Source organism: Nicotiana tabacum, chromosome 16 (genome assembly GCF_000715075.1).
Source record: "Nicotiana tabacum cultivar K326 chromosome 16, ASM71507v2, whole genome shotgun sequence".
NCBI lineage: Eukaryota > Viridiplantae > Streptophyta > Magnoliopsida > Solanales > Solanaceae > Nicotiana > Nicotiana tabacum.
Window position 1 is genome coordinate 155,412,538 of NC_134095.1, and position 23,926 is coordinate 155,436,463.

General features: G+C 38.0%; 3 protein-coding genes and 1 pseudogene across 3 annotated transcripts; 3 read left to right on the plus strand and 1 right to left on the minus strand.

The window, feature by feature from the left end:
• The first annotated feature begins 1,467 nt into the window (after positions 1-1,467).
• On the plus strand, positions 1,468-7,275 carry LOC107759724 (uncharacterized). Its single transcript, XM_016577722.2, has 2 exons — positions 1,468-2,240; positions 6,737-7,275. Exons 1-2 carry the CDS (start codon positions 1,694-1,696, stop codon positions 6,964-6,966), a joined length of 777 nt encoding a protein of 258 aa, XP_016433208.1. The 5' UTR covers positions 1,468-1,693; the 3' UTR covers positions 6,967-7,275.
• Positions 7,276-9,593: 2,318 nt separating this feature from the next.
• LOC107759726 (ferredoxin, root R-B1-like) lies at positions 9,594-10,322 on the plus strand. The gene is made up of 2 exons (XM_075232389.1): positions 9,594-9,606; positions 9,859-10,322. Exons 1-2 carry the CDS (start codon positions 9,594-9,596, stop codon positions 10,320-10,322), a joined length of 477 nt encoding a protein of 158 aa, XP_075088490.1.
• A 9,540-nt stretch (positions 10,323-19,862) lies between these two features.
• Positions 19,863-21,068, plus strand: LOC107759727 (E3 ubiquitin-protein ligase RGLG2-like). The gene has a single exon (XM_016577726.2). It carries the CDS (start codon positions 19,958-19,960, stop codon positions 20,789-20,791), a length of 834 nt encoding a protein of 277 aa, XP_016433212.2. The 5' UTR covers positions 19,863-19,957; the 3' UTR covers positions 20,792-21,068.
• Positions 21,069-21,754: 686 nt separating this feature from the next.
• On the minus strand, positions 21,755-22,346 carry LOC142170474 (putative germin-like protein 9-2; annotated as a pseudogene).
• Between the last annotated feature and the right edge of the window lie 1,580 nt (positions 22,347-23,926).

Genomic DNA, 23,926 nt, shown 5'->3' on the forward strand with positions numbered 1-23,926 from the left:
ATTTATGGGTTCGGCCAAACTCAGTAGTTTTGGTGCAAATTATGTATTTGTCTTAAAAAAATTCTTAAATATATACAAATTATTAATTTAAAACCCAGTAACTTAAAAAATTTGAAATCGTGAACTCATACATTTTAAATCCTGGCTCCACCTCTGATCTTGACGTGATTTATTCAAGTTTGGCCGAATCGCTTACGATAATAAAAAACTTTAGTCTTCGCTCAAGTGATAGAGTTAAAAGTTTAATTAAAAAGTGTCAAGATATAAAAAGTAAAGACACTAAAAAACTAAGATGATTATATAGGATATATACACAAAAATAAAACTTTTACCTAATTACATAATATAATTTTCTGACGAAGAGATGTCCGTTGCCGCTTCCTTCATTCTCGTTTTCTTGACCACTCTTCTCATGTTTCTCTCATTGGATAGGATAAAGACATTTTCTAGAAGACAATAAATATGAGTTTTCATCAATTAATTTTGTTGAAATTTCTCCTTATGAGGAGTAGTGGAATCTTTGCATATCAATGTTATGAAGATTAAATATATTGTACATTTACCTTCTAAAAAATATTTTACAAATACTACTCCCTTTCCCTAAGTAATTGAGACGATTCAGAGTACAATTTAATTATCAGTGTGAATTTGAACATAGAATCTTTAAGTATTTAAAAATAAAATTTACCTATTTAAAAACTACATAAAAATTACTAGTCACAATAATTAATAGTTTAAATTTTTTAAAAAACATATGGAAATATCACGATAAAAATTTGTTTGACTCTCTAAATGGTAATTGTTGTATACATAAGGTGGGATAGAGGGAGTATTCAGTATGTTGTCTGACCAGTGATACAGTTTAAACAATTGAAATGCTAATTAGCTTTTAATATGATCAACTAATTTTTTTATTTTATTTTCAAATATATTATTTATGTGAGACCACAAATCCTAACACTCGTATGGTACTCACTTAAATCTTCTTTTAAACCAACAATATTTGTGGTGGAATGATAAGTACTCATTTATCCTTGGCCAAAGGTCTCAGGATCGAACTATGGGTATGAACTCGCCTTTGTTAGGGAGCGTTTTATCCACAATGTGAGATTTCTTGGCGCGAATTCGAATTTAGTCGGACTCCAATATGAGTATCACAGTGGGAAATAGAGGCGAACTTAGAATTTTAATGCGACAGGGCACATTATTCTGCTCAACCAGTGCTCGCTAAAGATTTTGTTCAGGGTGTCAACTGCTTTAAATTAACCATTTTCAAAGTATACAAAATTTCATCCGAACTTTATGGGGTTCGGTGACCCCTCGTCCATACACATGGGTCCGTTTCCGGTGGGAAACCAAAAAATATCTTCTTCCATCGAAACACTGTATTTTTTATTTATTTTTTTTGCTTTTCAAATCACACTCTATTCTATTAATTAAAAAAAAATGTTCAACGTCCTCAAGCAAAGTTCCTTGCCCTCTAAATAAGCGACTTGCATCTCGTTTACTCAAATATTCTCTCTTCATCTCCTTAACTTCCTTCTTTGTAATTGTCCTTAAATCTTGAAGATCGTTAAGATTATCATTAGTATCCACTGCAATTTCTTGAATTGTGAATTACCCATTAAAGTTTTTCAACCTTGCATCTGATTTTTTTCCCCTCAAAAATCAAATCTTTAGGTCAAGAAAAGAAATGGGAGTTGGAATATCAGTGCTAATAGGCCTAAAGGCAGCAACTTTATTCTTATTATTTGCAACTTTCAAGAATTATGGCTACACATTATTGTCAATACCATGCTTATATGCATCATTAGTATCATTCTTAGTAGCATTAGCTGCTAATCCATCAATTAATCTTCCAATTCTATTAGGAAAAAACTCAGATGGGTCTTTTCCAATATGGTCATTAATTATGTTCAGTCCATATTTGTATTTTGTTAGAGGGTTTTCAGCATTAAGAAGGTTGGAAAGTGGTGAACCTCCATATAGTGAGATTTTTGAAGGGTTATATGTTGGAGGTTGGCCTTCTGAAATTAAGAAATTGCCACCTGGAAATCCTGCTATTATTGATTGTACTTGTGAGTTGCCTAGGATGTTGGAATTTACAGGGAATCATGCATTTTTGTGTATTCCAACTTGGGATACAAGGTCACCTCAGCCAAGTGATATTGAAGTTGCTGTTAAGTGGGCTTGTAGAAAAAGAGCTCAGAATATACCTGTTTTCATCCATTGTGCATATGGTATGATTCTTGAATTTTAGAACTTTGTTTCAGATCAATCTTTTTGTATTCATCAAGTCATAATTGTTTCCCTTAGATATTATAGTTGCTAACTTGCTTCACTTTCATTAGTGTCTGGTTTCAGGGGCGGAGTGAGAGTATTAGTTATTCAGACGAACCTAGTAGCTTTTGCTTAGATCCTGTATTTGTATTAAAAAATTTATTATATATATAGAGAGAGATACGCGAACCCAGTAACTATGAGATCGGTGGGAAATTCAGAAACTATGAACTTTATATTCTTGTTTCCGCCTCTGGTTTGATTATGGTATACTGTCAAGGGCGGAGCCAGTTTGAAGGGGGGGGGTCAATTGCATTCACTTTGTTGAAAAATCATTCTGTGCAAATAGGGAAAAAACTTGTTATTTTTGGTTATATATAATGTTGAATCACCTTGACATAGGGGAAAGTTCTAGTAAAGTGGCAAAGGGGCTTCAAATAAATCCTAGGTGTGACGTTTTCAATCCCCTCGTTTATATTCCTGGTTCCTTGAAGGTTTGCTATTGGGTTCATGTTTTTGGCTCACCTATTATATTATCACAATGAAAATTATAGGACTTATGAACAGTGTTGTCAAAGGCGCGCTTAAAGCGCTCTTATGCCCGAAAGCGAGGCTCAAAACATGTTGAGCGCTTCTCCTCGCTTAGCGGACACTTCAGTATTGTCATCAAGGCTCTAAGACATACTTTTCCTTGCCAATGAGCATAATTCTGAAAAGGCAAACCTAAACAATTGATATTCCACTTTATTGTAAAAAAAATTCAATTTCCTTATCCATATATTTATTATTCATGCTTCTAATTATTAGTCTTGGACTACACATATATATTTGTATTTTTTCTCCATTTGCTCCTTTCTTCATTAAAACCCAGATGTACCTTAGAGTTTTTTTTGTGCTTTTCACCTTGGATAACACTGCTCATGAACTGATATTTATTAGGAAGAAAGCTAAGAATCAATTTTCATCCTTGGTAGAAGATACCTCCTTTTGGTACCACCCCTATTATACAGGAACTTCAATGACATTGGCGTGCTGTGTGAGCAATCGATCCTGACTTGATATCTTTGTGATGAAAATAGTATTAAAAATATCAGCTGTCGGGCCTGATTGACTAACCTAACTCAACAGTAAGGAGGCTTATCCATAGATGAGTGCTCCTAGTTACAAAATGCTACTGAAGTCAGACTGATAAGGTTGCACCTCTTCGCTTTCATAGACAGTACAATTGGTAGTTTGCTTGCTGTATGCAAATGTCATCAGTTGCTTACATGTGTCATGTATGGAGGTGTCCGAAAGAAAGGATGAAGAGAAACAGACTGATAGGTCGTTAATACATTTATGTGAACATATGATACTTTGTTATTTACTGCAACTTCTTGGATAAATCAGAAAGTCTAGGAAAAATCATATGAAAGCACCTAAAGTTTATCTTATCAATATTTCATTCAAAAAATAGTTTGTCTTTTCAGTATATACCGGAAAAGAAATTGACCTTATTCCTAAAACTGTATATAGACATTGGTACAACAGGAGGCTCGGGAGACTTGAGCGCAATATGCACTACTATCGAAGAGACTTTAGCCACATCTTGATCCAAGAATGAGGCGATCAAGAAAGTCATGGGCCTCGTAGTACTCGCATACGACAGCTTTGTCGAGCTTTTTGGGTCGAAAACTTGTTCGATGTTAGAACCGATCTCAAAACCCTAATATCACCCTCTGAAGAGAAAGGGCTTTCTCTATATCTATATCTATGCAACTAGTTCATTTATAATCGTGAATACACTATTTCACGAAGAGTGATGGTAATGCATTTGGTAACCAAACTATGAGTGAGAGATGCACCTACCTTTGTCGGTTCAGTAAAATGTTGATACTGTTCTTTTTTGGCACCCTATTGGATTTGTTACTATGAAACCACACATTACGAAGAAACACTATAGGATTTCTAAAGTGATGTTTATTAAGGAGAAAGCTAGCATTTTTCTGGTATGGTAGACAATGCTGAATGGCATGAAGGTGTGTAATAGATATATATTTAAGGAAAATTGTCGCAGGCATTTAAAGAGAGGTCAAAAAGAAGTTGTAAATCACAGATGTTGCAACCCCTGTTACTGGAATTAGATGAAACCAGCATAATCATAAAAGTATAACTTGCTTTGGCTGCACTAAGAAAATGGGGACTCTTATTAGCAGCAAGTATAGCTCCAAAATTTTTGTTGGAATATGCCCCATGTTCCTTGGAATTGGCGCCTTTGTTCTGTATGAGCAATGTTAGTTTTGCAGATTACCAACATGATTTTCATGTTAAACTGTCTTATTGTTTTTTCATTGCTCTGGAGTTTAATGTGCTTCGCTTAAGATGCATCATTTATTGATATAACGACTACAATGATGAACTGTTCCTTATCAAAAAAGAAAAAGCAAATAGAGGACTACATGATGGACTTTCCTCAACTTCTTAGCTGGTACATGGATTGGTCCTAAGGTGCCATCCGTGGCACCCACTGTCAGTAGGGCTTTGAGTGAGTTCTCTGAGCGACCGTTGCTAATCATCCAGACATTGCTCCTCCATATGCCGCTTCTAGTCTTGAAGAGGTAGAGTGAGACGGAGTCTGCCCTGACACACAAATCACTATGATCATTGAGTACGCTGAAGCAACATATAGAAGAGGAAATGATATAATAGTAGTGAACGATCTCACAATTCTCCCGTATCGTGCCTTTACATCCCGCCCGATGTGTTTACCCTGCAAATTCATCGTAGATACGGTTGTCGCCTAAGTCACATACCCGAGCATGTATATCTCCTGAAATCAAGGTATTCCTTTTTATGCAGGTGTCAATATATGCTGATCTGCTGAAGGCCTAAGATCCAATTACTCAACTCCTCCTGCTATGTTGCCTAACGCTGACTCTTAGTACTCCTTTATGTCCTTCTGACCCCTCTCTTATATCAGTTTGATTTTTGCTGGGAAGGGCTCTTTTAAGCATACGGTTTTATGTGTTCCTCCTCTACGTGTTGTGTGCTTTTTCTTCCTTCTGCATGCAATTTCTTGCTTTTTCTACTTTCTTTCTCTTTCTCTCTCTTTTCTTCTCCTTGTCGCTCATGCTATCCCCCAAGTTGTTTGACAAGAAGGATGAGGCTCTTTATATAGCCTGTCGTTCTACTTAATACTAACTGGCGACCATTACGCAAGTGGTTGTAATTGTTCTTCAGAGGTAATGGATGCTCAACCACTCATTTTATCCATAGTGATTGGATAATCGATCATTGTTCATTGAATTTTCATGTCTTCGAGCCTTCCCTTGGGTTCTTCTTTGAATCTGTGGGCCAAGTGGATCATGGGCGTCTTCGTCCCATATATATCTTTTTCTTTAGGATGCTTCTAGATATCTTGAGCTGGTTCATTGGGTGTCCTTGAGACTGCCTATAAGGTACTATACCAATTATAGATTTCCAACTTAGTTGCTCGGACTCGGGTGCGGATATGCGATACAAGGACGGATCCGGGTATCGGATTCGGAAAAATCTAAATTTTAAGATTCGGGGGTGCGGACCCGGATATGGATACAGGTGCGGGGATTCGGCTAATAAAAAATAGAGCTATAAAAATATTGTAAATTTTGAGAGATATTCTGTGAAAAACTTACATGAATATTGTAGAATTCAATCTTTCATTCTCCAAGATGGACATTATTCTTTTATTGTCCTAAATCTATTTTATTTTTTATTTTTAGAAATCAAAATCTCAATTTTTCTCCTAAATTTGTCGATGGACCCCGGTCAAAGTATCCGAAGTCAGTTGACCGAATCTGGGACGTATCCCGTTTCCATCTTATATCGGGATGGGACGGCACCAAAATCGAAGAGTCCGCGCAACTTAGATTTCCTGGCAAATATAGGACTACTACTAGCGACACGTTCATGGTGGATGGGTGATCTGTGTTGAGAGTTAAAAGGTTGATGAAACAAATTGTTCTTAGCTCACAGTTACCTAAGAAATATCAATCCAATATTGAGACGTAACATTCCTATTGACTCTAGTTATAAAAGTTGAAAGCAATTGCAACTGGTATTTTATGTTAGTATAGCGAGAGTTTGGAAACGGATTACAGTTCCCAAATCTAGGATTTGGTGGGTACTGATCACCATCCAGCCTTGTGTTTTTCAAGTGCTCGTTACTGCCAAAGAACCTGATGATTACCTGGGACTTCTGTCCTAATGAGATCACAGGCTTCTGATTTCCTAAACGGAATACAGTTCCCAAATGTGTTCTCTTGCATGTAGTGAGAAGTTATGTACTTAAACTGCACCAATTAACTGCAATGTCTGTGTGGAGACTGTTTAGCTTAACTTCTTTGTTTTTTTTCCCTATGTTTTATTGGTTTAACTGCAGTCAACTGAGAACTTGTCACTGATATTTCGTTGTAAATTCTTGTACTGTTTCCGCTAGGTCATGGAAGGAGTGTTGCAGTCATGTGTGCACTGTTAGTAGCTCTGGGTCTAGCAGAAGATTGGAAAAATGCTGAGAAGTTGATCAAAGAAAAGCGGCCATATATACGAATGAATGCTCTGCATCGTAAAGCCTTAGAGGAATGGTCTAAGGATCGACTTTCTTCTCCAAAAAGAAATGAAGTTGGAGTCAGTTCTGTAATTCTGTCGAGTGCTAATGACCGTTCCTGATCAACTGACTGCATTGGCATGGACAATTGACGGTCTCCTTGTGGCAGTATATCAACAATAGATGATTGATTGTGTGTCCAAACTTTGTTTGCAGATAGGACTTACTGTTTGAGTGTTTTATGATTTTCTTTTTATTCAGTAGAAACTTTCTTCCCTGATACTGATGTCAAGAATAGCATGCACTAGATGCATGGCAGCTCGATACATAAGTTCTAGCTATTTGTGAGGTCTCGGAAAGAAATGGACTATATTGTGACTTTTGGGAGAAATTCAAAAAAAAAACTAGATTTACAAGTGGTCATTCAAAAATAGCCATAGTTTCAAAAGTAATCGAAATTTAGCCACTTTTCATATAAAGCTAAATCTAAACGAAAACAGTGTTCAAAATTCGGAAAATACTTCACCATAATATACTGAAGTTCCAGCATAAGTAAAATGGAACTTTAACATATTATAATGGAGTTCTAGCATAAGTATACTGGAACTCCAGCATAAACAGTATAATATACCGGTCCAGCATAATATGCAGGAAGTTCATACACAGGTGCTCCAATCTCCAGTATATTATGCTGGAACTTTTCGCGTGTTGGAGTTCCAACATAATATGCTGGAAGTTCATACACAGATGCACCGATCTCCAGTATATTATGCTGGACCAGTCCCTATTGTAGCAAAATAGTGGTTATTTTTCAATGACTTTGCAAATGCTGGCTATTTTTGAATGAAGAGTTCGAAAACTGGCTAGCCCGTGCTATTTTTACCTATTGTATGTAGTCTTATCTTGCATTTCTACGTGAGCTTATTTCCACCGATTATTTGCACAAATATGGCCTTCTCGGAGAATATATGTGTGTGTGTGTGTGTTTTGTATATATTTGTATTATATACATATTTATACACTTTTAGGCTAGAGAATGCAATTAGTTTCGATCAACTTGACAATTTTGTATTATATACAAGATTCTTCATACCAAGGACTAAAACTCATACCCCTGACTAATAAGGGAGAAGGATCCTTTCATGACACATTCCTAAGAGGTAGTCCATTAAGCTATCTGCTAATTTGCACTTCTTAATAAATTCTAAATTTTACATGCTAAATATGCGTGATCGTGAAACTTGACCTTTATAGTAATCTATATTATTTCACTAAGTGCAACATTTTATTATCCAACATTCTCATAATCCATACTAATGTAGATATTATTTGATATTCATTTTGAGAGAACATTTTCATATTTTCTTCTCGTCTTTTTTTCGCTTTTAATCAGCTTATTTCTGCATGTTATTAGGACAAATTCTTGTAGCTTCTAAAGATTAGATAATGAAGAGATTTTTCCCAGGAATAATTCACAGTGATTGCAATTACCAAATGAAGATTGTATTAATAAACACTGACTATTAATTTAATCCAAAAAATTAATGAAAAGAAAACATGGTATTTGCAGCCTTGCCTCGTACGATATTGAAAGGGCAAGGATGTAAATTAAGTCACGTGCTGTGCCCCAATCTGATCACGTGATGACGACAGCATTTTTGTTTCTTGCCTCACTTTTTTGCCACATCGACAGTTGGAAGTGAATGAGATTTCTTTCTGTTTTTGTTTGTTTATTCCAATTCAGACTATATATTATACATACATATATCTAGAACTAGGAAGAAGTGTGTAACCGAACAGAAATTGCAACTAAGCTCTTCATTTTTTGTTGAATTCAGCTCCTCAGATTATCATCTTCAAAAGGTTCATATCTTCTACTACTTCTTTAAGTACTAATCAATATTTTGAGTTTCGTCTATGGAATCATTTTTCTGTTGTTAAATACTAGCTGTGGTGCAATAATTATACCAACATATCTGTATCTCTAAGAAAATAAGGATATAACATCTTGAGTCATTAATAATAATCATTTATCTTCTGAAATATCTAACACTCATTCTCTATAACAATATTTCATTGTAGCGAATTAGCGACCAAGCTTTTTTGGAATCAGTTTTTCATGTTATATTATAACATAGTTTTCTATAATAGCATTTTACTATAGCAGCCAAAAAATTGTTGGAACAAACGAGACTGTTATAGAGATGTTTGACTCTAATAAATACAGACTTGACGGAAGAAAAATACTTTTTTTTATTACTTCGAAAGCAGAAAAGGAAGAGGAAAATGAATTTTATTAATTTACTCGCACCTAGTGTTTACAACAAACTGTATTAATTTAGCATGATTAAGTCACAAATTAAGATAACAATGGGTATTAATTAACTATGGTTTTCATGATAAGAGTGTATGTGAAGATATACTCCCTCCGTTCACTTTTGCTTGTCCACTATGAGACTTTATACACCCTTTAAGAAATAATAAATGAAGTGCTTAATTTACCATGATACTCATATTAATTGATGCATATTGTTAATGGAATTGAGAAAATGATTTGAAATGAGTAATTAATACTATGAGTATAACATGAAAAAAGAAATTGTATTCTCTTGATATACTAAAAGTGACAAGTAAAAGTGAAAATCTATTTTTAGAATACTGGACAAGAGTATGTCATTTATTCATCTAGCTTGTTTGGGGTAAGGTAACTTTAATTGTGCATTAAGATCTTGTTTTTCTTTTAACGAAAATGAAGAAAAGAAGTAAGTGAGTTTATTTATATTCTTTCCTGGCGCAATTTGATGAGAAAACGGCCTTTATCTTCGACTGTGTGGAATAAGAGCGGGTGCCTTTCATTTATCGAGACTATGATTGCCGGGCTTTTTAGGATTAAGCGAATCTCTCATTCCAAAAATATAATGCCAATTTTATTAGGTGAAAACATTCTTAAATCTTGATTAATGATGTTAAGAGGTTGATTTAGCTTATTGATTAAGTTGTTCTATGTATCGCAGGTGCAAGCATGTCAACTGTTAATGTTCCTTCGTCTAGCTTGCTCAAAGGTGCACCATCAATGCAATCCTCTACTTTCACTAGGCCGCGACGTGCTTTAACTTGTGTAAAGAGCATTTCCAAAGCATTCGGCTTGAAATCTTTCTCCAATTTCAAATTCTCAGCAATGGCAACGTACAGGGTGAAACTAGTCGGGCCTGATGGTAATGAAAATGAAGTCGAAATCCCTGATGATCAATACATACTTGATACTGCAGAAAATGCTGGAATGGAATTGCCTTATTCATGTAGGGCCGGTACTTGTGGAACATGTGCAGGACAGTTGGTTTCTGGATCAGTAGACCAATCCGAGGGCTCGTTCCTCGATGAGAATCTAATCGACAAGGGCTACGTATTGACATGTATTTCGTACCCTAGAGCTGACTCTGTTATTCATACACACAAGCAAGAGGAACTCATGAGTTAATATGTTTGTATGTGATTAGTCACTTTTTGATTTTCAGTGAACCTGAAAAAGTGAATGATGCAACGTTTGACTGTTTAATACTAACATATTTTTTCCCTCACTAACTCTGGTTCACTTCGAAATAGTAGTTATCTTGTACTAAATATAAATCTATTAGTAATCATTGTCCTTAAGGAATAGGTAGTGAACTAGTTGTTAGAAAAATAATAGAATGAAATAATTTGGCTTCGATAATGTAATTGTTGGGAAGAAATTCCCCACCGTAATAATATTCACGGTAATAAAAACGAAACAATAATGCAGTAATGAGACTCAAGGGTATGTCTCCAAACCTCTAACTTCTCGCTGACGCCGCGTCGTGTCTCGTCGATTAGGACTATGTCATCAACAAATAGCATGCACCATGGCACCTCCCCTTGAATATGATGCGTTATAGCATCCATCACCAGGGCAAATAGGAAAGGGCTGAACGCAGACCCTTGGTGCAACCCCGTAATAACCGGAAAATAATCGGAATCGCCTCCTGCTGTCCTAACCCGAGTCTTAGCTCCATCATACATGTCCTTAATCGCCCTAATGTAGGCAACCGGGACCCCTTTAGCCTCTAAGCATCTCCATAAGACCTCCCTAGGAACCCTGTCGTACGCTTTCTCTAGATCGATAAACACCATGTGGAGATCCTTCTTCTTATCCCTGTATTGTTCCACCATCCTCCTAATAAGGTGGATAGCTTTTGTGGTAGATCGCCCCGGCATGAACCCGAACTGGTTGTCTGAAATAGACACCGTCCTTCGCACTCTCATTTCTACCACTCTCTCCCAGACTTTCATGGTATGACTTAGTAATTTAATACCCCTATAGTTGTTACAGATCTGAATATCGCCTTTGTTCTTATACAACGGGACCATTGTACTCCACCTCCACTCTTCGGGCATCCTATTAGTCTTGGATATAACATTAAGCAACTTAGTAAGCCATTCCAAGCCTGCTCTACCCACACACCTCCAAAGCTCAACCGGAATTTCATCTGGTCCGGTAGCTCTGCCCCTTCTCATCTTACGCATTGCCTCCATGACCTCATCGACCTCAATGTCCCGACAATCACTTAGTTCATGGGGGTTGTCGGCATTCCTCAATTCACCTAGTACAATATCCTGATCCCCTTCCTCATTTAGAAGTTTATGAAAGTAGGTCTGTCATCTCCTCTTAATCTGGTCATCCCCCAACAAAACTTTGCCGTCCTCATCTTTTATGCACCTCACTTGGTCCAAATCCCGAGCCGTCCTTTCTCTCACCTTAGCGAGTCGGAGTAACTTCTTCTCCCCGCCTTTGTTCCCAAGTTCCTCATACAAACGAGCAAAAGCTGTCGTCTTTGCCTCCGTCACTGCCATCTTTGCCTCCTTCCTAGCTACCTTATATCTCGCAATGTTCGCTCTCTTCTCCTCCTCTCCAGTGCTCCCCACTAACCGCAGGTAAGCCACCTTCTTCGCTTCCACTTTACCTTGTACAACTGCATTCCACCACCAGTCTCCTTTGTGGCCACCGGTGCGGCCTGAAGATACCCCTAACACCTCTCTTGCCGCCTTCCTTATATAGTCCGCCGTCGTCGACCACATAGTGTTTGCGTCCCCACTACTTCTCCAAGCTCCCATTGCCGACAACCTTCCTTCCAACTCCTGGGCTTTAACCTTAGTCAAGGTGCCCCACCTAATCCTCGGGCGGCCTCGTACTGACCTCTGTTTCCTTCTTATCATAATAATAACGTCCATCACCAAGAGCCTATGTTGCTTTGCAAGGGTCTCACCTGGGATAACTTTGCAATCCTCGCACAACCTTCTGTCGCATCTCCTGAGAAGGAGATAATCAATTTGAGTCTTCGCCACCGAACTTTGGTAAGTAACCAAATGCTCCTCTCGCTTCGGAAAACTCGAGTTTGCAATCACTAGATCGAATGCCTTGGCAAAATCCAGCAGTGAGGTGCCCCCTCCGTTCCGTTCCCCGAAACCAAAGCTGCCATGCACCTCAGTATAACCACCTGCAGACGACCCAATATGACCATTGAAATCCCCTCCTATGAATAACCTCTCGGAAGGTGGAATACTATGAACAATGTCATCCAACCCTTCCCAAAAATGCCTTTTAATCTCCTCATCACAACCTACTTGCGGTGCGTACGCGCTAACGACGTTTAAAGTACACTCACCCACCACCAATTTAATAGTCATTAGTCTATCATTCACACGCCTGACCTCTACCACCGACTCCCTAAGATGGCTATCTACTAGGATACCCACTCCATTCTTACCCCTCACGACTCCAGAGTACCACAACTTATACCCATCCGCTTTTCTCGCCCTCGATCCGACCCACCTAGTCTCCTGGACACACGCTATATTAATCTTCCTCTTCTGAAGGATCTTCGCCAACTCTATAGACTTACTCGTTAGCGAACCTATGTTCCATGACCCGATTCTCAACCTATAGGCTCCCTTGCCCCCTCTACCTCCCCTGCCTCCCGACCCACCCCCTGACCCCGGGCCCACTCTTTGCCCCACACTCTGCCCCACCTGAGGACAAGCCTTTAATCTATCATCCCAGACTGCCGCCACTACACCTACGACAGATCTACAAAAGACTCGCTAGTGCACAACGGACAACGAATCAAACTAAAAGGAAACAAGTGACTACTTGTACACCTATTGAATGATTTAACTATTGTGAACTAAAGTAACATCAATTTAGCTAACACCAAAAGTAAAACAGTAGAACGGGAGGTACCAATTCCCGAGAACCAAACCTATGTTGATTTGCAGCCCTCGATATACTTGCAAGCTCACGCACCGCTTCCCACCGCCCTTTGCTGACGCTCGTCCAGGTTGCTCTCCTTTGCTAGTGCTCATGCACCCAACTTGTCTCCAACAACTTTGAGATTTTCCCTGAAAACACAGAAAACACCACGACCCAAAGACCAAAAAGGGCTATCACCGCTACCACTGGTGTAGCACCGAAAGTAACTAGCAGCCGAAATTAACTGAAGAAAAACAACAAGCAAGCTTCTAAAATAGGCGAGGAGATCCGGCAACATAACAACAACAAACCGGTGACCAAACGAGTGCAACTCGATAGCAATGGACAGCGATTGAATCCGCCAAATTCCAGAAATTCTTAAGCTAAAATCTATCTTTGTCTAATTTAAATGAATTTCTAGTGGTAGGGGTACAACCTCTTTCCTAAAGCAATGTAAGGAATAGAAAAGGTTCTTTTCTGCTATTCTTTCTACTTCCAGCGATTCATATGGTGTTTTATCATATAATCCTATTAACTCCTGTTTAGATTAATAATGATGAAGGATGATTTACTCTTTTACAAAAGTTTCATTCACTGTAAATACGTAAACTTTACCTAGTATTGTCACTAATTTTACTTTCTTTTATCACTAAGACTACAAGGACCTAAAATGAGCCCAAAATTGGAATAGCTTTAGATCTATTGGTTTTTGGAAAGAGATGATTAGGAGAAAAACGGCGACCAAAAGCGAAACAGAGTAGCCGCACCCACCAACTCAGTCGTATAATATTACTCCACCAACTCAGTCGTACAAAATTCGATTTTAAGCAAAACCCAGATGCTAAAATGTGATTTAGAATAAAACCAAGATAATGAATTGGAGCTTACCGGGTTTTTCAGGCTTCGATAGTGAACCAGATTTAGAAGAGAGGGAATATAATAAATGTTGTTAGAGCTATAAGGTCCCCCAAATGGAGTAGATGGCATATTGTAAAATTCCCCACAGTAATAATATTCACGGTAATAAAAATGAAACAATAATGCAGTAATGAGATACGGTAATCAACAAGAATAAAACAGTGACAACGACACCAAAGTTTTACATGGAAAACCCTTCTGAATAAGGGAAAAAACCACGACCCCGAGAGGAGCAACTGATATCACTATAATAAGGAATTTTTCACTTTGTAGGCCCGAGTAAAATACTACAAAGATCACTACAACACTCAAAAGAAATAACCCTCTTTTGATATATTTCCACCTCACTCAAATATCGCTCACACTCTCTATTTTCCTCACAGACTATTTTCTTATACCCTGTCTGTGATGCCTCATTCTTTTTTTCTCTCTTTGTTGGTGTGTTCAAAGAAGTGAAAGAGCTCTCATTTTATAGGAGAAAATACGTAGCATCCAAGAATGCTACAGGAGAATTGTTAATTCTCCTCCACAAATTTAGCCGTTGGCGCCAAGTCTCTTTGCCAACCTATCTATAGGCACATTTCTATTTCATTTGTTCTTTATTTGTTTTAACAACGCGTTGGACCCCACAATCTCCCCCTCCAGACCCATTCACCAGAAGGAGGTAATACCGGGGTTGCTAGTTTGAGTGCATGCCGATAAGTGCTTTGCATAGCTCGAACTTGTCTCTTGCTCTTGGTACCACCTTGGTAAGCATATCCGAAGGATTCTCACTTGTATGGATCTTCTTGTCCTGCATAGATCCATCCTCTATCCTTTCTCAAATTCAGTGATATCTCACGTCGATATACTTCGTCCTTGCATGATACATGATGTTTTTGCTCAAGTCTATTACACTTTGACTGTCGCAATAGACTGTATATTCCTTTTGGTGCAATCCAAATTCTTGAAGAAACCGTTTTAGCCATACCATCTCCTTGCCAACTTTAGTAGCGGCAATATACTCTACTTCAGTTATAGAGAGTGCGACACACTTCTGCAACTTCGACTGCCAGGATTAGCTCCCCCTGAAAATGTGATCAAGTATCCAGAAGATTTACGATTATCAAGATCACCTGCCATATCAGCATCCGTATTGCCCTTCAAGATTGGATTAGATCATCCAAAACACAAGCAATCTCCCGCGGTACCTCTTAGGTACCTGAGTATCCACTTGACTACTTCCCAATATTTTTTTCCTGGATTTACAAGGAACCCGCTAACAACACCAACGGCATGAGCAATATCAGGTCTGGTACATACCATTGCATACATCAAGCTTCTGACGGCTAAAGAATAAGGAACTCTAGCCATGTTCCCTTTCTCCTCCACTGTTGTAGGACACATCTTCTTGCTCAACTTCAGATGACCAGTAAGAGGTGTGCTGACTGGTTTAGCACTTTTCATGTTGAAGTGTTCCAGTACACGTTCAATGTATTTCTCCTCAGATACCCACGACTTTCTGCTTGTTCGCTCTCCAACTATCTTCATCCCCAAAATTTGTTGTGTTGGGCCCAAGTCTTTCATGTCAAATGACTTGGACAAATCTCTCTTCACCGTTGCAATCAACTCCTTGTCTTGTCCTACAATCAATATGTCATCCACATACACAACAACTTATTCATGTTTGACTTTTCATGAATGAGTCAAACTTCATATACCACTGCTTTGGTGCCTGCTTCAACCCATAAAGACTCTTATTCAATTTGCACACCATGTGTTTCATTCCAGCTACTTCAAATCCTTCTACCTGCTCCATATAAATCTCCTCTTCCAAATCTCCATGAAGAAATGCAGTTTTCACATCCAACTGGTCTACTTCAAGATCTAGGCTAGCTGTTAAGCTCAAGTTTGTACGAATAAAAGTAATTTTGACAACAGGTGAGCAAATTTCATCAAAATCAATACCTTTCTTCTTTTTGAAGCCTTTAACTACCAATCGAGCTTTGTATCTAACTAGCTTGCCATTTCCATCTTTCTTGAGTTTAAAGACCCACTTACATTTGAGTGGTCTTTTACCCTTTGGAAGTTCAATCAACTTGTACGTGCCATTTTTCTGTAAAGATTCCATCTCTTCTTGCATAGCTTTCATCTACTGGTTCTTTTCTGGATAGGACAGCACCTCCTTAAGACTTTCTGGCTCCCCCTCATCACTGATGAGTACATACTCTGTGGAAGGGTACCTCCATGAATCTACCCTTGGCCTTTCTAATCTCCTCAGAGGTTGAGGTTCTTCTTCTCCCTGAGTGGGGTGCTTCACTTGCTCGACATCATCATTAAGTTTCTCCCCCTGCTCAGCAACCTCGCCGGCTCTACTTTTTGCACTTGTGGGATTATTAGAAATAGAAGGAATGGTAACAAGATTAGGGATTATACTATTCTTGGACTTCTCTGACTCATTATCTACAACCCCAATTTCACTTTCTCGGAAGATTACATCTCTATTTCTGATGACCTTCTTCTTTACAGGATCCCATAATTTGTACCCAAACTCTTCATCTCCATATTCGATGAATATGCAGGGAACGGATTTATCATCTAGCTTTATTCTCTGCTCTTTTAGTACATGTGCAAAAGCTCTGCAACCGAACACCTTCAGATGCGAGTAGGACACCTCCTTGTTGGTCCAAACTCTCTTTGGGATGTCAAACGCCAACAGAACTGATGGACTCCTATTGATCAGGTAACAGGCTGTCTGAACTGCTTCACCCCAGAATGACTTAGGCAGTTTAGCCATTCTAAGCATGCTTCTCACCTTCTCCACAATGGTGCGGTTCATCCTCTCGGCTATGCCATTGTGCTGTGGGGTTCCAGGAACTATATTTTCATGTCTGATACCATGACTTGAACAGTACTCTTCAAATTCCCTTGAAGTGTACTCACCTCCATTATCACTTCGGAGACGTTTTAGCTTTCGACCTGTCTCCTTTTCTACTAGAGCATGAAACTTCTGGAAAACTTGAAACACCTGATCTTTGATTTTCAAGATGTAAACCCACAACTTACGCGAAGAATCATCAATAAAAGTAATAAAATATTTGTTACCACCCATCGATTTAATTTTCATTGGACCACAAACATCATAATATACTAAATCAAACATATTCAATTTTCTTTCAGGCGATGTCTGAATGAGACTCTATGCTGCTTACCAAATAAACAGTAGTCACAAGGTTTTACTGTTGTACCTTTGGCAAAAGAGATGAGTGATTTCCTGGCAAGAATATGCAATCCCTTCTCGCTCATATGACCCATTCTTTTGTGCCACAAATCTGCAGAAATCTCATTTTATGCCGCGTTAAATTTACCTTGGCATATTCCTGCATTTGTCCGGTACAACGTGCCACGAGCAACTCCTTTTTCAATCACCAATGGTCCCTTAGCGAGTCTCCAGTTTTGATTTGCAAAATAATTTTCGTACCCATCTCGGTCCAAAGCAATTCCTGAGATCAAGTTCATCCGCAAATCAGGTACATGCCGCACGTCTTTTAGAACCAATATGCATCCGACATTTGTCTTGATACAAATGTCATCAATCCCCGCAATCTTTGAGTAACTTATGTTACCCATTCTCACAATGCCGAAATCACCTGTTACATATCTGCAAAAATGATCTCTTACTGGTGTGGCATGGTAAGATGTTGTTGTGTTAACCACCCATTCTGACTTTGGACCTACCAGGTGCATGTATTCCTCTTCGTCATTTATGAAGAGAACAACATTATCATTGTTTTGCACCATAGCAATTGTGTTGTCGTTATTCTTCTGGCCACTCCATTCACCTTTGCCCTTCCTTAGATTTGGGCAGTCTCTTTTGAAGTGACCTGGTTCGCAATTGTAGCAATTTCTGGCTTTTGACTTGGATCGGTTCTTGGACTTTCCATGAGCTCCAAATCTACCATAATTGCTTGAACTCCTTTGGTAACTCCTACCTCTACCTTCTGTGATGAGAGTCTGTCCTTGATTTTCAGGCTTCTTTCTCATCTTCTCATTGAGTAGAAGAATCGATGTGACGTCTTTCAACTCAATGGTAGTCTTACCGTGCAGGATAGTTGTTGCCAAATTATCGTACGAAGATGGCAATGAGTTCAACAGCAAGATGGCTTTATTTTCTTCCTCAATTTTCACTCCGAGGTTGGCGAGCTGTGTGATTAGTCCATTAAACACATTTAATTATGACAAAAAATTCGTACCTTCACCCATGTGTAGGGCGTATAGCTGCTCCTTCAGGTACAATTTATTTGTTAGCGTTTTGGACATGTATAGGCTTTCCAACCTTGTCCAAATGTCATATGCGGTATCTTCATTAATGATGTTATTTACCACATCATCTGAAAAGTGCAACCTGATTGCATTAGCAGCCTTTTCATCCAAGTCAGCCCAATCCCCAGCTTTCATGGTATCAGGCTTTTTGGCATCAACATCTAATACCTTGTGTGATCCCTGTTGAATGAGCAGATCCCTCATCTTTCTTTGCCATGTTGAGAAACCGATATCTCTGTTGAATTTTGTTACCTCATACTACTCCGGACATTTTTTGTTCACCGAGCATAGTACTACCGATAGTGAATAGTATTTCTGTGAACGAGCAGAACTTGTACTCTGATACCAGTTGTTGGGATTAAATCCCCCACGGTAATAATATTTACAGTAATAAAAGCGGAATAATAATGTAGTTGTGAGATATGGTAATCAACAAGAATAAAAGAGTGACAATTACACTAAGATTTTACGTGGAAAACCCTTCTGAATAAGGGGAAAAACTACGACCCCGAGAGGAGCAACTGATATCACTATACCAAGGAATTTTACACTTTGTAGGCCCGAGTAAATTCTACAAAGACCACTACAACACTCAAAATAAATAATCTTCTTTTGATATTTCACCTCACTACAATATCGCTCACACTCTCTATTTTCCTCACAGACTATTTTCTTATACCTTATCTGTGATGTCTTACTCTTTCTTTCTCTCTTTGTTGGTGTGTTGAAAGAAGTGAAAGAGCTCTCCTTTTATAGGAGAAAATATGTAGCCTCCAAGAATGCTATAGGAGAATTGTTAATTCTCCTCCACAAATTTAGCCTTTGGCTCCAAGTCTCTCCGTCACTTGTTCTTTATTTATTTTAACAACCACAGTAATCACTGTCCTTAAGGAATAAGTGAAGGTTTTTGGGGTTTTGTGAACGATCCCGCGCATATACTAGTGTAGGTGAAGAAGTCTCCACAAACTAATGTTTTGGTATGAATATGAAGATGAAAGGACCATATATTTATTTTTTATTCAACAATTAAAACAATGTATATCTATTCAACTATACTTGTGTGTGTTAATGACCAATTAATTTGTGAAATTACTAAATTTGTGTATAGTCATGATTGAATCTGTTCAATATTCTGGGACATAAACATTCGCGCGAAAGGCGAGATGTCATATTATATTGTAGATAGAGCAAGTCTTGTATAGTATATCACCCACTTATGAGTGTTCTGATTCTTGCTTGAGAACTATTTAATTTATTATTTACAAACTAAATTGTGAATTTTATTTTACAAATAAAAAAATAATTTGATCTCAATGGAATATTATTATATTCTTTTCCAGAACAAAATTATAAATATGGAAAGAAACAATTCCTATTGGGATAGGAAAACCTATTCTATTTGGAATTGAAAAAGTTAATTCCTAATGTAATACAAAAGTTATGTGGTTGTTACCTACTTGGAAAGGGACAAGAAGTGGTATTATAAATACCGATATAGTAAACCCTTTTGTCCATAATTCGTCATAAGCAAGATTTCATACTCCTTTCTGTTTATTCCTATTTTCGTATATTAGCCTAAACAAATTGTACACTTAAAATACAGATCTTTGTTAGAATCTACAGATTTCATGGGTGGCAAGTGTTCAAAGAGGCCAAAAACCGGCGGATATTCAGGCAATCCGCAGTCACAATATACCCAATCGAGCTACAATTATCCGACTTATCAGGCATATTGTGGTCCACCTCCTGCATCAACGAAATATTCAAAGATCGACGATGACTACAACAGCTTAGAACAAGTTACTGATGCGCTTGCACGTGCAGGACTAGAGTCTTCAAACTTAATTGTTGGGATCGATTTTACCAAGAGCAATGAGTGGACCGGTGCAAGGTCATTCCAGGGGAAAAGTTTGCATCGGATTGCGGATAATCAGCAAAATCCATATGAACAAGCAATATCCATCATTGGAAGAACACTATCAAAATTTGATGAGGACAACTTAATTCCTTGTTTTGGATTTGGTGATGCCTCAACACATGACCAACAAGTCTTCAGTTTCTATCCTGATGAGAAAGTATGTTATGGATTCGAGCAAGTACTGAGTCGATATAGACAATTAGCTCCTCAATTACGTCTTGCTGGACCAACGTCGTTTGCTCCTATTATTGAAATGGCAATCAGTATTGTAGAGCAGAGTGGTGGCCAATACCATGTTTTGTTGATAATAGCAGATGGACAGGTTGGTCAATTAAGTCCTCAAGAGAATGGAACAGTTGAAGCAATTGTGAAAGCAAGTCAATACGCGTTGTCTATTGTTGTAGTTGGGGTTGGAGATGGGCCGTGGGATATGATGAGGGAATTCGATGACAATATACCTGCTCGAGCGTTTGATAATTTCCAGTTTGTTAATTTTACAGAAATCATGTCGAAAAATGTGGACAGGTCCAGGAAAGAAGCATAGTTTGCATTGGCAGCATTGATGGAAATACCATCTCAGTACAAGGCAACTCTCGAGCTGAACATTCTAGGTGCTGGTCGAGGACTGGAAATTAACACGATTCCTCTTCCCCCTCCTTGCTGTGGTGTAGCTTCTTCTGATACATCAAAACATTCACAAAGCAGTAGTTATAATGCAAGCGCACCATACATGTTGTGAATAGATTTGTTATTTTGTTTAAATTAATGTCTAAATAGGATTTATAGTCCGAATTATATAGGAATAAATTTGTTGTCTAAGATCTCTGGTTGTATAAGACTTTCTCTTGGCAGAAGAATATTTTGCTGTTATTCAGAAAGACTCTTATTCTCTTGGTCAGTGCATAAATCATGTCTGAAACTTTATATTTGGCATAACTCTTCACGGTGGCGGAGCCAGAATTTTCATCAAAGGGTGGAAAAATTATAAAAAATAACACCGAAAAGTTTAGGGGAGTCAACTTCTAGTAAATATACATAAAACAGAAAAATTTATCTAGCAATACAATTTAATTTTCCGGCAAAGAGGCGTAGAAACCCCTTGGTTGAAAGTGGCTCTGCCACTGACTCTTCATTCAATACTCTTTATGCGATGTTATATTTCGCAAAATACTTCTAGTGGTGGTTTCACCACAAGATTGGGAAGGAACAGAAAATATGGTTACAGCTTCACGTTAATTGAAAGTTTATTCCATATTAATGCATGAAGAAGACAATAGAAAGATAAAATCACTGTTTTGAATTATTAAGGGAATTACAGTGCTCTGAGGTCCAATACTGTTATTAGTTTACTAATAACCTTATTGTTCTCAAGTTATGGACATTTCATCAAGTACACAGCATAAGTACTAGAAGTACTAGATCATGGATCCAACACTTGATACTATATGTCTTTAGGTAGTGACTCAAGGCCTAAATTCAGGGTTTGGGAAATCCTGCTTGTATCTTCTCAAATGGTGCCAACATCGGTCTTCAACGACTTGGAAAGTACGATATCATCAATATCATTGCCAAAAATAGACAATGGCAATGAAACAGTGCCAGCAGTCGCGCTACCAAATGCAGAGATATCTGGCCACAGCTTGTTTATAATGGTTCCGGTTATACTGATAATGAACTAGTCCTTTAAGGAAAATAAACATGTCCCCGGCTCTGAGCTTCTGTTTATACAGAACGTTCTTTGTGTCGATAAATCCAACTTCTAAAACACCTTTTACGAGGAACAAGAGCTCAGATGCGCGAGGGTGTGTGTGAGGAGGGTTAACAGCACCCGGGGGAAATTGTAACATGGCAAGTGACACACTTTGGCCATTTAGAGCTGGGAATTCTGCTAAACTAGCTTTGATTACAGTAAAGGTTTTTGGGACTTTGTGAACGATCCCGCGCATGCCAGTATAAGTGAAGAAGTCTCCACATGCTCATGTTTGATTTTCTGGGAGAATGAAGTCTGAAAGTATGTCAGGATCACTTGCATTTGCAATTCTTGATATGCCAATAACAAAGAGTGAAATGAGTAAGAAAAAGCACTTAGTGAAGTCCATGACACAGTTGAATCAACAGAATATATTGTCATGAACAAATGTTGTTGAATTTATACATCTGCTGCAGAAACCAAACAAAATTCATAATTGCTGGCTGTTTGATATCACTATGGCTGCTATTTGTTCGTTCTTCTTTGGATTAATTGATGAAAGTGACTACTGTACTTCGTGAAAAGGATTATAAAAGCAATAAATCTCCTTCATATGACTTCTCACGACAGAACACAACAACCTCCACATTGTAGCCTTTTAGAGAGTTGTTTAGGGGAGACTATTCTGTCAGAAAATTTATTTTTTGTTTTTATATTAATAATAAATCATATATAGGTCTGATTGATTATTATGCCTAGTTTAATAGTTATTTTTTTTTGTCCTCTGATTTTTATTGAAGTCGTCTTGTAATGACAAGGGGTTTTGCATCGACCCCTATCATGTAAATTAATAACCAAAATCTGAAGATATGAAGGAGGGAGACATAAAACCTAACCTCCTCAAAATATGGATAAGATTTAGACATGCCCAACTTTTTACGGTAAGCTTGTAAAAAATCGATGCTATCAAATGTATGTCGTCTTATTTATTGTCGTTCAAAGTTTGGAATGTTAGCTTCCGCGTGACACCTTGTTATTTCGATCCCAACAACTATGAGGTCAAAAGAATGGAGAGAAGTCTACAAGACCATTGCTTTACAAAAAGGATGAAATCTTTCTTTCTTATCTTAAGCTGTGAAATCAAACCCGTGCACTCAACCTTGACAATCGGAGTTAATATGTTCTTAGGTTTAGTTAAAGCTAGAGTTGTTTCTGAAATTTAACTTGACATCACAGCAAATTGCTGATATCAAGTTACAGTAGAAGACACAGGACCATAGAACATAATCTTCATTAAAAAAAAAGGCAAACATATTGAATACCGTTTCGTCAACAACAATAACTACCCAGTAAAATCCCACATAGTGGGGTCTGGGGAGAGTAATGTGTACGCAGACCTTACCCCTGCCCCGATAGGGGCCGAGAGGCTGTTTCCGATAGACGCTCGGCTCAGAAAAACGAAAATAAAGTAAAAAAAACAAGAGGAGAGAATTCATTAGTAACTCCAACAGAAACCGTAATAGTAACATACACATAAAAACCGAAAGATGAATGACATGCAATAACATTAACCATAATCTAAGGCCCGGGGCTAAGACAAACAATAAGAATAGTGTGAGTCCAACATAAACTGCAAGTCATCTAAGATCAACCCTAATCCAACCCCGCCTCACCCCCGGAATGAAGTAAGGAAAGCTTTACTATCCCTATCCTACAACCCTAATGCTTGACCTCCAGGCCTTCCTATCAAGGGCCATGTCCTCGGAAAGAATACCGTTTCGTCCTGCTACCAAAATCCAACCATTTCCGCTAAGTTTATAATTACACGTTAAAGATCAATATACAGTCAGACCTCTCTATAACAACATCTCTATATAACAGTCATTCACTATAAAAGTCAAGTTTTTCTCAAAATCGATTTTACATTATGTTACAATATATGTACTCTATAACAACACTTCATTATAACGAGCCAAAAAATATCGAAAC

What these genes read in the sequence shown, in the direction of transcription:
- LOC107759724 (XM_016577722.2), top strand. Translation starts at nt 1,694, where the DNA reads ATGGGAGTTGGAATATCAGTGCTAATAGGCCTAAAGGCAGCAACTTTA. An exon ending in TTTCATCCATTGTGCATATG is followed by an intron (nt 2,241 to 6,736) that starts GTATGATTCTTG and finishes TGTTTCCGCTAG; the next exon opens with GTCATGGAAGGAGTGTTGCA.
- LOC107759727 (XM_016577726.2), top strand. Translation starts at nt 19,958, where the DNA reads ATGGGTGGCAAGTGTTCAAAGAGGCCAAAAACCGGCGGATATTCAGGC.